Genomic DNA, 15604 nt, shown 5'->3' on the forward strand with positions numbered 1-15604 from the left:
CGGATGGCACTCTGTTCCTTACTGTACAAGTTGCTCAATTGAGAATGGTCTGAAGCTTTCTACACAATAGAATAATGCAGTCTTTTCATATGGTATTTGTTATTGAGTGTATGCTTAAAGGATCTTGTGTACGGCTCCTCTGTTTAGTCCATCTTCTATGCTTTATATATACTTGTGCTTGGTTTCAGCTGATGGATCAATGTTTGCATTTTTTTTTTTAAGATAGCACCCTCAACTTTTATTGGACAGTCGTAGATTTTTTCTTTCTTTTTTCTTCAATCAATATGTACCAATCCTTTCTAGTTTTAGTTTTTTTTTTTATGGACTCTCGAGTAATTTTTTAGTTGATGTACTTGTTCATTGCGTCACACAGAAAAAATTAAAGTGGATATTATTACTTTGCTAAATTAATTAAATGAAAATTTCAGTAAAATTCAAAGTTCAGACAGCATCACCAAAAGACTCTTTTAATTCTACTGTTTAAATTCTTATTTGCTTACCTATGTGTCAAATATAAGAGTAAAAAACTAATTCTCTCCCATAATACTCTTCAAATAAAACTAAGTTCATATTATTTTAATTAATATTCTTTCTCCACTCAAATAATAGCAATTATAGCACTTCTCTCTCTTCAACAATAATGAGATAAAAATATTATAACGCTAAATTAAAGACTCCCAAAAACTCTTCAAATGAGATAGCGCTTCTCACACTTTAAAGAATCTCATTTGAAGAATTTTTTAAAACCTGTATTGTTGATGTAACTTTTCAGATAAGTAATAAAATTTCATTTTAAATTATTTTTCTCGCTATTCATTTTCTTTAATTCCTCTGTTCTTCAATTGAGTTTCATCGGCCACACTGCCTAATTGAGGTTGCCGAACAACATAAAGAATTGGATTACTATGCATGACCGGATCAAAGAATTTCAAGAAATTAATTATAAAGGCCAGCTAATTAAATGCTAACATCTTGAATGAGTTTTTCACGCATTAGGTGCATAGAATCATTTACGATGAAAAAGAAAACAGAGTGTTTTGAAGCCAAATTGATAGCGATGTTAAGTAATAACAGATCTTAAAATTGTACTTCTATTGTATTACTGGAGTTCCCTTTTTTTTGTTTAAATTATTTTCTGATTTAATGAGAATTATTCATTTAAAAAATAAATAGTTAATAATAGGCAGGAGAGGATTCAAGATTTTGTTTCAACAAAAGCCACATAATAAGGAATTAATGAATTTGAAGAGACCATAACATACAAATTATATACTTTTGAGGGGGCCAAAAAATTAAAGAAAAGTGGGTACTTAGAGAAGCTTTGTCGCTTACCATAATTATTATTAAGGAAAAGGACACCTACACTATTAAGGTTTGAGGAAATTGTCATATATACCCTTACATTTTCAATAAGAGACACCAAAATATCCTTTTAACTATAACACCCTTTATAAATAGGGACTAAAAATTTTGACTTTTAAAATTTTTTAATAAATAAAATTTAATTTAAATTGTTTAATTGTCTAGTAGACTAATAATATTGGAATAATTTTTGATATATAAGATAATTTTTAAAATGTAAATTATTATATTTATTTTAATAATATTTTTCTATTTATTATAAAAAATTTAAATAAATCTTTGGGTTAAATAGATTTTACAATTAATAAAATATAGCACACATATTAATAACATTAAAATTATATTTACATAACATTGAAAATAATTTAAATTTTTATATATTTCTTATTATATTATTTTTCTATTTACTATAAACTTTAGTTTAATATAATATAAGACTTTAAAGTATTAAAATATCTTTTAAATATTAAAATTATTTTAAAATGTATATATTGTTACATTTATTTTAATATTATATTTATATTTATGATAAAACATTGGAGCCAATTTTTTGAGTTAATAGAGTTAAAGGGTATTATAGAAAAAAAAAATGATCTTGATTTCCTTTATTAAAAACTTGAGGGTCTACCTAACCGTTTCCCTAAATCTTGGGGTGTATGTATCCTTTTTCTTTATTATTATTTATGAAAGAATAAACTTAATTGGACGTTACAAGGTGGTAATAATAAATCAATATATGTTTTTCTTGCATGTTTTTATTTCGCAAACTAATACTTCATTTTGTTCTCCTGTGTTTACCGTTTCTTGCAGTAGCATTTAGGTTTCTCTGGGATGGCATTCTGTCCTTATTGAACCGCTTGCATGCTCTTCTTTTCCAAACTAATACTACATTTTGTTCTCCTGTGTTTACCGTTTCTTGCAGGAGCAATTAGGTGTCTCTCAGATGACATTCTCTCCTTATTGAATAGAGTTGTCGTTATAGGGTCCGAAGATATCTAAATAATATTGTGTTTTCATATGGTACTTGATATTAAGTGTCAGCTTACAAGGAACTTTGTTTAGGGTTCTATGTAGCACATCCTCTATATACGAGACACTTATGTTATTGTTTCAGTAATTGATCGGAATCTAGTTATTATGCAACGATAGCTTGTAACTTCATTAATTAGGAATTGGTATTGACTTGGGTGCCATTTTTCTTCAATTTTATGTTTGGTATTACTGCTTGTGAGGAGGCTTGGGCAGCGTACTTACTAATTCATGGAGACAGGTCTACCTTTTAATTTCTTAACTAGTAAAAAAGATTGGCTTTATGCTATAGCAGCTGAGAATAAATTCAAATTGCAGACAAGACTTGGGTAGGTTGCTAATTCAGTGGTAGAAATATGTCTTCATGTCGGATTAAGATCCTCTCAATCTCATCTGTTTATGAGCAAAATTCACTCAAGTTAACAACACTATTTATAGTTTAAATATTATGAACTTGGCCCTTTAAATTTACTATTATTAGGTTATCGCCTCCTTATATTTGTTGTATAGACATTATAACTCCTGTCAATTGTCGAACCAAGATCAAAGTAGACACAATATTCATAGGATAGAAAGTCCATTTCGAGCTACTATTCTTTCATTACAAATTACTTAAAGTTGATTTAGGTGCTTCAAGGTTTTTTCCTTCGATCGTATCTTGATATTACTGATTTCTAGCTCATTATCCTTGTATTTTCAATACTGATGTTCACATTTTTTATTTCCTGAAGGTGGATAAAACTTTTTATTTTGCAAGTAAAAATCATCATCTTTCATGCCTTGTGCTGGTAAAAAGAAGCATATCAGAGAGCTTACTTTTTCATGTGATAGGAATCCAATTAATCTGCAATGTAAGTATGTAACTTCCATTAGTTAGAAATTACAAACACATTGATTTGGGTGGCTCAAGGCATTTGTTTCAACCTCTTAAAAAAGTTAATCAATTCTTTTATCTACGCCTAATATATAAGCTCGTAAATCCTGAGGATGTCCCAACCTCTTCAAATCAAATGCCAATATTAGTCCTTTTTTTCAGCATACACCTACGATTCAATAAAGTAGCCTAAAGCTAAATAGATTATAGTGATGTTAATTAATGTTTAAACTAGAAATGATGTTGATATGTGGGTGGCAGCTTCGTAGGATTCAAAGATCAAAACAAAGAAAAAGTATGAACGAAGAGATCACTGTGCCAGCATAACTAGCACCTGCGAATTTAAGAAATTTGCAAAGGCCTACGAATTAAAGAGGGTGGTAAGTTGGTAGGATTCAAGGTCTTTGATACAGAAAAGCGAAGGTAGTGCTTGTGCTTTATTCTGGACCGGGTCGCTATACTTTGAAGTTGGAAGAGGGGCGGAACAAGTCAATCTTGGTTGAAGGGGCTAAAGAATTTTTTCAAACCTATAAAATAGGTATTTTATTAATAAATATTTATTTTAATATAAAATATTAAGTATTGAATTATTATTATTTTTTTTTACAAGAGCCATGGCCATGCCTATCCTTTAATAGATCCGCCCGTGGTTGGAAGTGCTCTAATTACTTTATTAATCTATTTTATCTTAGGAAAACAAGTGATTAAAGCTAATTGATTAGACGATTTCTTTTTTTAGTCTTTTAATATTGTAATTAAAGAATATTGATTAGATAATTTTTTTCTTAAGTCTTTTAATATATATTATAATTATCATCTAATCAATTAGCTTCAATTACTCGTTTTTCCATAATAAAATAGATTAATAAAATAATGTTGGGAAATGGACTATTACAAGTAGCTGCAAATTAAGCGGAAATAAAATTATTTTCCTTTTTGTGTGATTAAAATAGGATGTGTACTACAAATAAATAGACAAAAAAATAAACTAACAAAATCCAAAGCGAAAACCAATCACAAGATACACATATTTTACGTGGAAAACCCAAAGTGGAAAAAACTACGGGACCATAGTCTGATATAATCTTCTACTGTATTAATGAGATTACAGTACAAATTCTTCTCTAGATAATACTAGAGGCTACCAATATCAAGAATCTCAATATTCTTAGCTTACAGTAACAACTTAATAATTGTCTCTCTAACAAGTGAATATCTCAAATAATAGCCAAAGAGATAATAAAATAAATATCAAGACCAATAGATTATAGAGGACGATGCTAGAAACTTATCCTTAAAATTATAAAAAAAAGGTTAATTTCACCTTCCGATCGCTCAATTAAATATTAAAAATCCTGCCTCCAAATTAAAAACCTTCACTGACCTCTGTCTCTCTCTCTCGCCGCTTCTCTTTCGCGCGCACACACTATTAGGCAGCTGAAATGCAAGTAACGCAACCCAAGAGGGGGGTGAATTGGGTTTTTAAAAATAATGCAATACGATTCGCACAATAAATCAATCTAACGCCTTAATGAAATAGAGAACAATAAATTCAAGCAAGCGTAAAAATAAAAAGAGCAAGGGAAGAGAAAAACAAACACGCGGATTTTTACGTGGTTCGGCAATCCCCGCCTACGTCCACGCCTCCAAGCCAACCGAGCTCGAGGATTTCACTATCTAAGCCTCCCAAGGCTTCAAGTTTTTACAATTGACTTCCAAGGTGTCAATGAACCTTTACAACCAAGAGATTATCTCCCCAATCTCTTCACCCCAAGTGTTTCCCACACTTAAACACTCACAATTTGGTAAGGAATGAAAATTACAACAAAAACTCTCTTTAAGAGTTGATATGCAACTAATAGCTCAACAATGATTCAATCAATAATGATTTGCGTCTTGGAAGCTCAATATATGTTGTATGATCTTATATTTGCATGTATTGGTCCTTAAAATGAAGTTTGAGTTGAGTTTTTATAGTGGAAGCCCAAAAACTAGCCGTTATAGGCAAATTCCAGCGCTCAAGCGGTTAGCCGCTTGATTTATCCGGCTAGCCGCTTGATTTATCCGGCTAGCCGCTCAGGAACAGTAATATTACCGTTATTTTTGAATTGCTATAGTAACACTGTTCATTGAAATTACACTTTAGCCCAAAACTTTCTATAATTATACTATGGCCCAAAACGTCAGAAAACTTTACAAATAGGTCCAATTTCAGAACTTCCCAAAAATAATTTTCTTTCCCAAACTTCCTAAAATTATGATATGGCCCCAAAGATTTTATTGTTTCGCACAAAGGTCCTTTTCAACATAATACCCATATTTTTCAAAGTTCTCAAAACCTTTCACTTTAGTTCAAAATATTCATAAATTATAGTATGGCCCAAAACATTTAAAATATTTGTAAAAACATCCAACTCCGAAATTTGATACTTATTAAAATCAAAGATTTCAAATCTTAACATTTAAGTCCAATTTTACTCAAATCCACAAAATACTTTACTTTATAAAAATAAAATATTTTAGTTTATGAAAAGTATTTAATTAAATTAATCTCTTGAGCTTCTCAAATGCTAAATCATGCATCAATTAAATCATACCGGCTTTACAAGAATTTGTCGCAATAATTCGTCCGTTGAGCTCTAAGCTTTATTCTTGATTTCGCCGTTGTCCGTTGAGTGTCTTCAATCTTGATTTCACTTGATTCACTTGCATAAATATTATCCTTAAAAAAACTAGTGTAAATGTGAAATACAATATTTATTATTGTTACTTAAGACACATGTTTGTTATCATCAAAATTACATTATGTGTAGCCCTTTAGGCTAACAGCAGCGGCTTTCATTTGCTTTTATAAGTCAAATTTCATGATAAATTTTATTTGTCCCCTTCAATTTTTTTTAATTACTTAATTACCCAAACTTGTTAAACTTTAGGTTTTTAGGTCCCAAATAAGATGGACCCGACAAATCTCTCTCCAGATCATGTGAGGGGTTGAGCGAGAACGAAGGTCTTGCACTGCTGGAGCCCTTGCCCCTAGAGGACTATAGAGTGCCACCAAGCCCGCTTTTTACATACAGCTTTTCAATTTCTCCTTGGGCAATTACTTTGTTATCATATCTGACTCATTCTCTGTTGTGTGTATCTTCTAAACCTATAATTGTTTCTTATCAAGTACATCTCGTATCCAATGATACATTACATCAATATGCTTGGATTTTGAATAGTATGTCAAATTCTTTGTCAAGTGAATGACACTCTGACTGTCCAGTATATAATAAAGTTGTCTTACTTCACACCCAACTTTTATAGGAAATTCTTCATCCACAAGGTTTCTTTGCAACCTTCAGTGATTCCAATATACTCTGCTTCAGTGGTAGATAAGACAACACATTGTTGAAGTCTGGACTGCCATGAGACTGCTCCCCCTGCAAAGGTGAACAAATATCTTGATATGAATTTTTTGGAATTAACATCTCTCGCCATATCTACATCAGTGTATACTTGTAACACATGTTTGTCACTACCAAAACATAAACATGTCTTGGAAGTGCCTCTGAGATATCTGAGAATCCACTTCACTATTGTCTAGTGTTCTTTACCCGGACTGGAGAGAAATTGACTGACTACACCAACTGGATGAGTAATATCTGGTTTGTACAAACCATGACGTATATCAAACTACCAATTGCTGAAGCATAAGGAACTCCTTTCATCTTTTTTTTTTTCTCTTTCTCACTTGTAAGAGAATGCTCAGAAGTAAGCTTGAAATGGCCTGCAAGTGGAGAACAAACTGGTTTTGCCTTACTCATGTTAAATCTTTCAAAAACCTTTTCAACGTATGCTTCTTAAAATAACTATAACTTCCCAGATTTTCTATCGCGGGAAATCTTCATGCCAAGAATCTGTTTCGTCGGTCTCAAGTTCTTCACTGCAAAAGACTTGCTAAGCTCTCTCTTTAGATTGTCAATCTTACTAGCATCATGACCAACAATCAATATGTCATTCACATAAAGCAAAAGAATGATGAAATCATTATCACCAAATTTATTCATAAAAACACAATAGTCGCATATAATCTTGTTAAAACCATGATTCTCCATGAAAGAATTAAACTTCTTGTACCTTGTCTTGGTGCCTGTTTCGGCCCATACAAAATTTTCTTCAACTTGCACACAGGTTCTTCTTTACCTTTGGCACTGAACCCTTCAGGTTGCTCCATGTATATTTCCTCCTCTAAGTTACCGTGCAAGAAAGTTGTCTTTACATCAAACTGTTCAATCTCCCAATTCAAACTAGTTCCTAATTCTAGAACAACTCAGATAAAAGACATGTTCACCACAGGAGAAAATATTTCTTCAAAATCAACACATTTCTTCTGATTAAAATCATTCACAACCAATCTAGCCTTGTATTGTTGTTGTAAATTATTTTTAGTCTTCAACCTGTAAACACATTTGTTCTTCAGTGCCCTCTTTCCTTTAGGAATCTTTAATAAGCCATAAGTATGGTTCTTATTCAAGGATTTCATCTCCTTTTGTGTGGTTTTAACCAACTCACTTTTATATTGGTGAGACATGGCTTCTTCAAAACATTCTAGCTCACCTCCATCTGTAAGCATCACATACTCATGTGGAGGATATCTAGTAGAAGGTAGTTGTTCTCTTGTAGATCTTCTCAATTCTGGCTCAACTGGTGGTGCAGGTGGTCCTGGAGGTGCCTGATCAACTGGTTCTACTGGTCCATCATTATTATCCTTTCCAACTCCCCCATGATCATTATAAACTACAGGTGGAAAAACTATCTGATCTTCGAAGAACACGACATCTCAACTTCTGATCAATTTTCTTGCCACTGGATCCCATAATCTGTACCCAAATTCTTCATGTCCATAGTGTAAGAAAATGCATTCCTTGGTTTTATTATCGAGCTCGATCTCTTATCCTTATGAATGTGAACATATGCTCTGCAATCAATCACTCTCAAATGTTTATAAAAAAAACATTTTTCCCAGTTTAAACTCTCTCAGGTACATCACCATTTAATGGAGCTGAAAGAGAAAAGTTAATCGAGTCAAGTGCAGTACACATAACCTTTACCTAGAAAGGTTTAAGAAGCTTGGCATCGAAAAACATACACATAACCCTTTCTTCAATTGTTCTGTTAATCCTTTCTACAACATCATTCTGTTGAAGGGTTTTTAGTACAATATTCTCAAGTCTTATTCCATGGGATTTAAAATACTACTCAAATGGTCCTCTGTACTCACCACTATTATCTACCCTGACGCATTTTAATTTTTTTCATGTCCCTCTCTCAACATAAGTATAGAAGAACTTAAATATATCAAGCACCTGATCTTTTAGATTTTAAAGCAAAAGCCCACACTTTTCTAAAACAGTCATCAATAAAAGTCACAAAATAAAGTGCACTTCCTATTAATCTACTTTGCATAATGCAAATATCAGTGTAAATCAAATCAAGTATTTGTGATTTTCTAGATAGAGAAAAGCTTTTAAAAACTATTATGTGTGTCTTTCCAGCTAAGCAATGAATACAAGTCTTGAGGGACATACCTGCGAAGCTGGGTAGAAATTCTTTTCTGGCAAGGGTTTCTAATCTTTTCTCACTAATGTGACCAAACCTTTTATGTCATGTCTCAATGTCAGAATCTTTTACAACTACATTCACATCTTTTTTCTTGATCTTGGCTTCTTACACATAGAGGATGTTTACTTTCCTCCATTTATCTAACAGTAAGGAGCCTTTGGTGAGCTTCCATTTTCCTTCACTAAATTGGTTGGTATAACCATCATCATCAAGCTTGTCTGTAAAGATCAAATTAAGGCGAATATTTGTTACATGTCTGACATCTTTAAACAACAACTTACAGTTAATGCTGGTTTTCAAGCAAATATCTTCTATGCCCACAATCTTGGATGCCCCATCATTTTCCATCCAAATATGGCCATAATCACGATTAACATAGGATGTGAAGTAACATGAAACGAAGCATCCGAATCAATCACCCAATCACTGGTATGACAGGTGATATTTACTGAGCTCTCATCATAAACAATATCCAAATCACTATCAACTATGACTACAATGTTCTCTTTGTCATTTTTCTGAGCATCACCTTTTTTCTTTCGCCTGATCTCTTTTCCACAATCTACACTCCCTTTTAACGTGACTCATTTTCTGACAATGAAAGCACTTCATATTTCTCCTCTAGGACTTAGATCTTCTTTTAGGTTATCATTGTTTTGCTAGTGGGAATTTCTGCTTTGTCTTTTCCCCCGCCTTTCATGCTTTTTTTTTTTAAACAAGTGCATCTAACTTAAAGGGAACTGCTTTAAAACTCTTTCTTCTAGATTCTTCATTCTGCAGCCTATCTGTAACCATATCTAAGGTTAATTTCTTGTTCGGCGCTGAATTATTCACTAACGCTACTAATGTCTCTCAACTGTCAGGTAAAGAACTAAACGACAACAATACTTATAACCCATCATCTAAAATAATTTTTATAGTAGTCAACTGATCAACCAAGCCCTGAAACTCACTAGTGTGTTCAGTTATACTGCACATCTCCTTTTATTTCAAGTTAACTAGCCTTTTCATTAGATTGGCTTTATTGTGTGTTGTTGGCTGCTTATAAATCGTTTTTAATTTCCTCCAAAGAACATCAGCCTTGGATTCCTTCGCGACATGGTGGTATACACTCTGATCAATTCATGATCTAATAGTACCCACGACCGTCTGGTTTAGTTAAGCCCATTTTTTATCATATAAATTGGCGCGTCTAACTTCTTCACCTTCAATTGGTTCATGTAAGTCTTTCATATACGACAAATATTCCATACTAGACTTCCAAATACCATAATTCCATTATTTTAATTTAATCATGCATACCGAGAATTCCTCCATCTCAGCCACACAAGTAATAAAAAACAAAGCCTGAAGCTTTGAAACCACTCTGTTGGGAAAATGACTACTACAAGCAGCTGCAAATTAAGCAGAAACAAAACTATTTCCCTCTTTGCGTGATTAAAATAGGATGTGTATCACAAATAAATAGATAGAAAAATAAACCAACAAAATTCAAAGCAAAAACCAACTATAAGAGACACAGATTTTTATGTGGAAAACCCAAAGTGGGAAAAAATCATGGATCGTAGTCTGATATAATCTTTCACTATATTAATGGAATTACAACACAAATTATTCTCTAAATAATACAAAAGGCTACCAACATCAAGAATCTCAATATTCTTGGCTTACAATAATAGCCTAATAAGGCTCATTCATGATCATTTTCATTTTATTTTATATATTTTTAGGTTAATATAATTAAATTAAGTTAAAAAAATAAAAAAAATATTAGTTATTTGGGGATCGGGGACCCTCAGGGATCCCTTATTATTATTCAGGAAGGGGACATAGATCCCCTCAAGTAATTCTAATGGAGAGAGGAAGGGGATGGGGACAAATATAGAACATTGGAGATGGATACGGGAATATTGGTCCCCTCCCCTTCTCTCCCTATTGCCATCCTTAAAATAAATGAATAATACAACAAAACAAAAGTCATGCCACGTGAGTAGCAAAAAGCAAAATTAAGTCACAAAATTTTATCTTATAACCAATAATAAGGTAATCTCAACCATACGTTGCTTAAGGGCTTGGGTAATACAATTTGTTATTGGCAATCCCTAAGTTATGTTCAATGTAACATACAATCTAGAAAATCTTATCCGCTTAAAGTATTAAAGTCTAACCCAACAACTAATGTTTAATTTGTCCAAAAGTTGTAACGGATAGGAAACTAGTTGAATAGATTTGCCCATTTGACAATCTTCTCTACCTCTCAACTAACATTTTCTTGCTTCTTCATTGCCTTTTGCAGTATCTTTTCTTGCTCTTTAGTAAAAAAAAAAAAAAAGTACTCAAATCCAACAAGAACTCATCTTTCTTTATACCCTAATCAAGATCATCGCTAAGAAATGGACTTTTCCTACTATTTTTCTTTGAAGCACTTTTGGGAGAACACCAAAAACAACTTTTTCTCTGCGGTGGAGACAACGAAGAAGAAGGTGAATCCATCCATGAACTTGGAGAACTGAACGGCGAAGAAAATGTCTTGGATTTCAACTTCAATTTTGATTTTGAGGAAACAGTGACGACATGAACAGAAGCAAAAGCAGACCTTATAGAATTTTCTTTAGAATCAATTTTTCGATCTGGGTTCTATTTGGACTCCAAGAAAATGGCCAAGGGAGGAGAAGAATCACAACTAGAAACTGATTTTGCAGTCTCCAAGCCGGGTTTCCCATCTGGGTTTTGTTTGGAATCGAATAAAATCTCTATCTTTGAAGTTGGATTTGAATGATGATGATGATGTGATGAGATGTGTCTGTTTTTCAATGTGATGATGATGATTATCATTGATGTGGGTTTTGGGTTTAGTAGGAAGGACTAAGTCGTCAGTGAAACCAGAACAATTGATAACAGAGACAACCAGCTGAAGAAAGTGTCCCTGCATCGACTTTTTTTAGTGATCGATCTCCAAGCGCTTAAATTAACTCCATTTTATTTTTGTTATGTTTACCTAGCATATACTTATTGGCCAACTCGTCATATCACTAACAATATCTTATGTTAAACGTAATTTAGATAGATCCTTTATTATAATTCTTTTTGTTATAAGGTAATCTCGGCCATACGTTGCCTAAGGGTTTAGATAATGCAATTTATTATAATTCTTTTTGTTCGATTGCACACCTTTTCCTTTTGCTCCATTCATCAATGGGAACAGGTGCTAGCTTGAATAATTTTACTCGAATAATTTTATACATATACGTTTACTCGAAGAGTTAGCAAAGGCAAGAAAAAAATGCACGAAATTATTAAAACGAAAAAATATTGAATTACAAAACAGAAATTTTATGCAACTTTTGTGCAAATTTCATTATTGTTTTGACTATCCCAACGGAGCCATGCATCCTCTTTTAAATGACTCAACCAAATTGTCCAATGCAACACGAGATGACCCACCATCCCTCATCGCTGCTGCAGCTGCTTCTTTCATTTCAACCACACGTTCCTTAACAGCTCTGCCTTTCTCCGAGTCCATCAACTCACTAACTCGCTGCTCCAACTCGGCTGCACTCACCAACCTTTCTTCTTCTTCTGACCGAGTCACCGCCAAACCCACCTTCATTTCCTCCACAACGACCGCTTTAATCATCTTTTGCTCCGCATACAGAGGCCAAGCCAACATTGGCACCCCGGCACAAACACCTTCAAGCACCGAGTTCCACCCGCAGTGAGTCACAAACCCGCCAACTGACTCATGATTCAGTACCTCCACTTGCGGCGCCCACGATTCAACCACGAGCCCCCTATCTTTTGTTCTATCCAAGAACCCTTCAGGTAAAAGAGACTCCAATGAGCTTCGGTTCTCGACGCTGTCGGGAGCTGGAGCTCTCACGACCCAAAGAAACTTAACACCACTTCTCTCCAACCCAATGGCCATTTCTTTTAACTGCTTACAAGAGAACGATCCCAAGCTTCCGAAACAAAGAAGCAGGACGCTTCGACTCGGTTTCGAATCAAGCCAACTCAATGATTCATGTCGATCACGTCCTCGATTCTCTCCATTTCCTCCACCAACCACAGGCCCTATGCAATAGAAAGGCGGCAACGTCTCCCCTGGAGTGCATTGTCCTTCTAGCATTGCTTTGATAGCTCTCTCTTCGAGCAATTCAAATGTGTTTACAATAAGCCCCGCAGATTTTGCCATCTGGATGCCGGTGTCGACAAAGCCCTTGTATGCTTTACCCTCACGATCATGCATGGGTTCCGCCATGTCTCTTGCTGGAAAAGGCGGTAATCCGGGGTAATTTAAAAGCGTGCTGCCGAGTTCTCTGAAGCTCTTTGTGGTGTTTTTATGAAGAGTTGGTAAGTAGAGGAGAGCAGCGAGTCCGCTCCCTCCGGAGGTGAAGTAATAGTAAGTAGGGATACTGAGAGTACTTGAGGAAACTTGAAACGCGGGGCTGCAAAAGAAATCGATAACAAAGGCTTTGAGGTTTGAGCGTTTGGAAATTGTTATTAGGGTTTCGTGGAGTTTAGGGTTGTTGAGCTCGCCAAGCTCGTACGCTAAGGCTGGGAGGTCAACTGGTGAACGTAAAGTGTCGAGTAGGCCGGAAACCGGAGGAGGGAGCTGGTGGAAGGTAACGGAGGGAACTGTGGCGGAGACGGAGGCGATGTAATCATCGGTACCGGCGCTTGTTACGAACGGGGCGGTGGGGATTATGATGTCGATGGAGAAGCAAGGGTGATACGTGAGTATCAATTTTCCTAATTCAACCATGGAGTTTAAGTGACCTCTTCCTGGAGAAGTATAAAGGACGATCGTATCTTTCATTGTTTTAATCTTTAATTTTACAAGTTAAAATAAAAAAAACAGGAGAAATGGTGAGAAATTATAGTGAGAGAGAATGAGAGTGATAAAGGGCTCCTTTGTGTTTGCTAATCGCAATGCAATTATGTATCCACACCCATGAGAATGAGAGTGTATCCACACCCACGACGAAACACCGGAAGCCTGTTGGTCACAGGGTTAAGAGGGCAGAATTGTTGGTTGAAGTAAAGAGGAGGATTTTGGGGAAACTCAACTCGGCTTCAATCCCTTGTCTAACTTGTGGACTGAATCATTTATAAAAGGGAGAAGGAATTGCGTGTTGAGGATCTGCTATCACTTGTTTGACAGGTATTGGGCCCATCAGACAATCACACTATCGCAGTATGCTGACATAATTGACCTGACATATATTCTAGCCCACACAGTACAACTTAACATTTATTTTAGCGGATCCCCCTTAGTAAAGCTACAGCTGGCTTGTCTTTTCATTTCTGACCTGTTTGCTACAAAATACCGTTTAGCCCCTTGAACTCTATATTATTTATAATTTATTCATAAGTATATGAAACTTTCTCTATTATAAAATTTTGTTGAGACCCTTACACTCTATTTTATTTTATTGAAACACTTAGATTAGAGTATCAAATTAGCCACTTATAATTTTTAAATTTTCAAAATACCCTCCATTTAATTAAAAAATATAATAATTATTAAATGGATTATAATTATAATAAAATAATTATTATAATTATAAATATAATTATAATTTTTAAATTGATAATTATTATTATTATTAATAACAAGAATAAAAAGTACTATAATTAATTAATCTATTAACAAAAATTAATAATATTTTTTTAGTTAAATTGTTAATAATAATTATTAACAATCATTATTATTATTATTATTATTATTATTATTAATTTTTGAATAATAATAATAATCACAATAATTAAAATATAAAATAATAATTATGATAAAATTAATTAAGGATTTTATAATAATTTGTTACAATTTAACTCATTTCGATTTTGATTCTAAGACAAAGTAAACACATAAATGGTAATACAACTCATTCTAATTCCAATTCCTGCAGTTCAAGTAAATAAATTATTCTTATTCTTATTCTAATTCGTCATTTCAATTTTATCTATTGAGTTTTTAACTCATTATGTTTCTAGGTAATTTTTATTCCTATTTAGTGAACGCACTATAAAATTTTAAATATTTCATATTAATTCCTATTTACTAAATAGGAATCGAAATTAGAGTGGTTTGGACCTCACAAGTCACACCACCCACCTTTTAAAGCCGAGAAAATCTTTAGTTTGTGTAATTAGAGAAGGAAACGAATTATTGAATAATCTTTGAATTTCAAGAAATTGCAAATGTGTAAATTACAAAACTCCTTTAGATGGATGTTGTAACATCTTCATGGAATATTCCTGCGTATAATAAGTAGATCATTTTTGTGAAACGACAGTGCCAAAATCAAGATCAAAATATCATTAATTTGAGGGGGCCAAAATTAAACTTTATAAACGAATGGGTAAAATTTCAGTTAAATATATTAAGTATCTTATCATTAAAGAAATTCTAGGCATCAACATAGTTCTGCACCACATAATACATCATTGAATATATATACACAAAATTTTCAATAAAAAATTTTAAAATACGAGAATATCTTGAAAAACTTTAAAACTGCAGCTCTCTCTCTCTCTTTACATATACATACATTCATACATATGTATACACACACATATATCATAGACTCATACTATATCACATTTAAGCTGTCTCTAGCTAATGTGCTACAAACACACATATTTTCATAGCCACGGCCCAATTTCAGCTTTTAATTTCAACACTTTTTTCAATACTTAAATTACAAACGCACATATTGCATTGCACATTCA

The 15604-nt window shown here is 33.4% G+C and overlaps 1 protein-coding gene across 1 annotated transcript; it reads right to left on the reverse strand.

Moving 5' to 3' along the window:
• Positions 1–12085: 12085 nt before the first annotated feature.
• LOC102619058 (anthocyanidin 5,3-O-glucosyltransferase-like) lies at positions 12086–13964 on the reverse strand. The gene has a single exon (XM_006490536.4). It carries the CDS (start codon positions 13686–13688, stop codon positions 12243–12245), a length of 1446 nt encoding a protein of 481 aa, XP_006490599.2. The 5' UTR covers positions 13689–13964; the 3' UTR covers positions 12086–12242.
• Positions 13965–15604: the final 1640 nt, after the last annotated feature.

The sequence above is a fragment of the Citrus sinensis genome, chromosome 9 (assembly GCF_022201045.2).
Source record: "Citrus sinensis cultivar Valencia sweet orange chromosome 9, DVS_A1.0, whole genome shotgun sequence".
Lineage (NCBI taxonomy): Eukaryota > Viridiplantae > Streptophyta > Magnoliopsida > Sapindales > Rutaceae > Citrus > Citrus sinensis.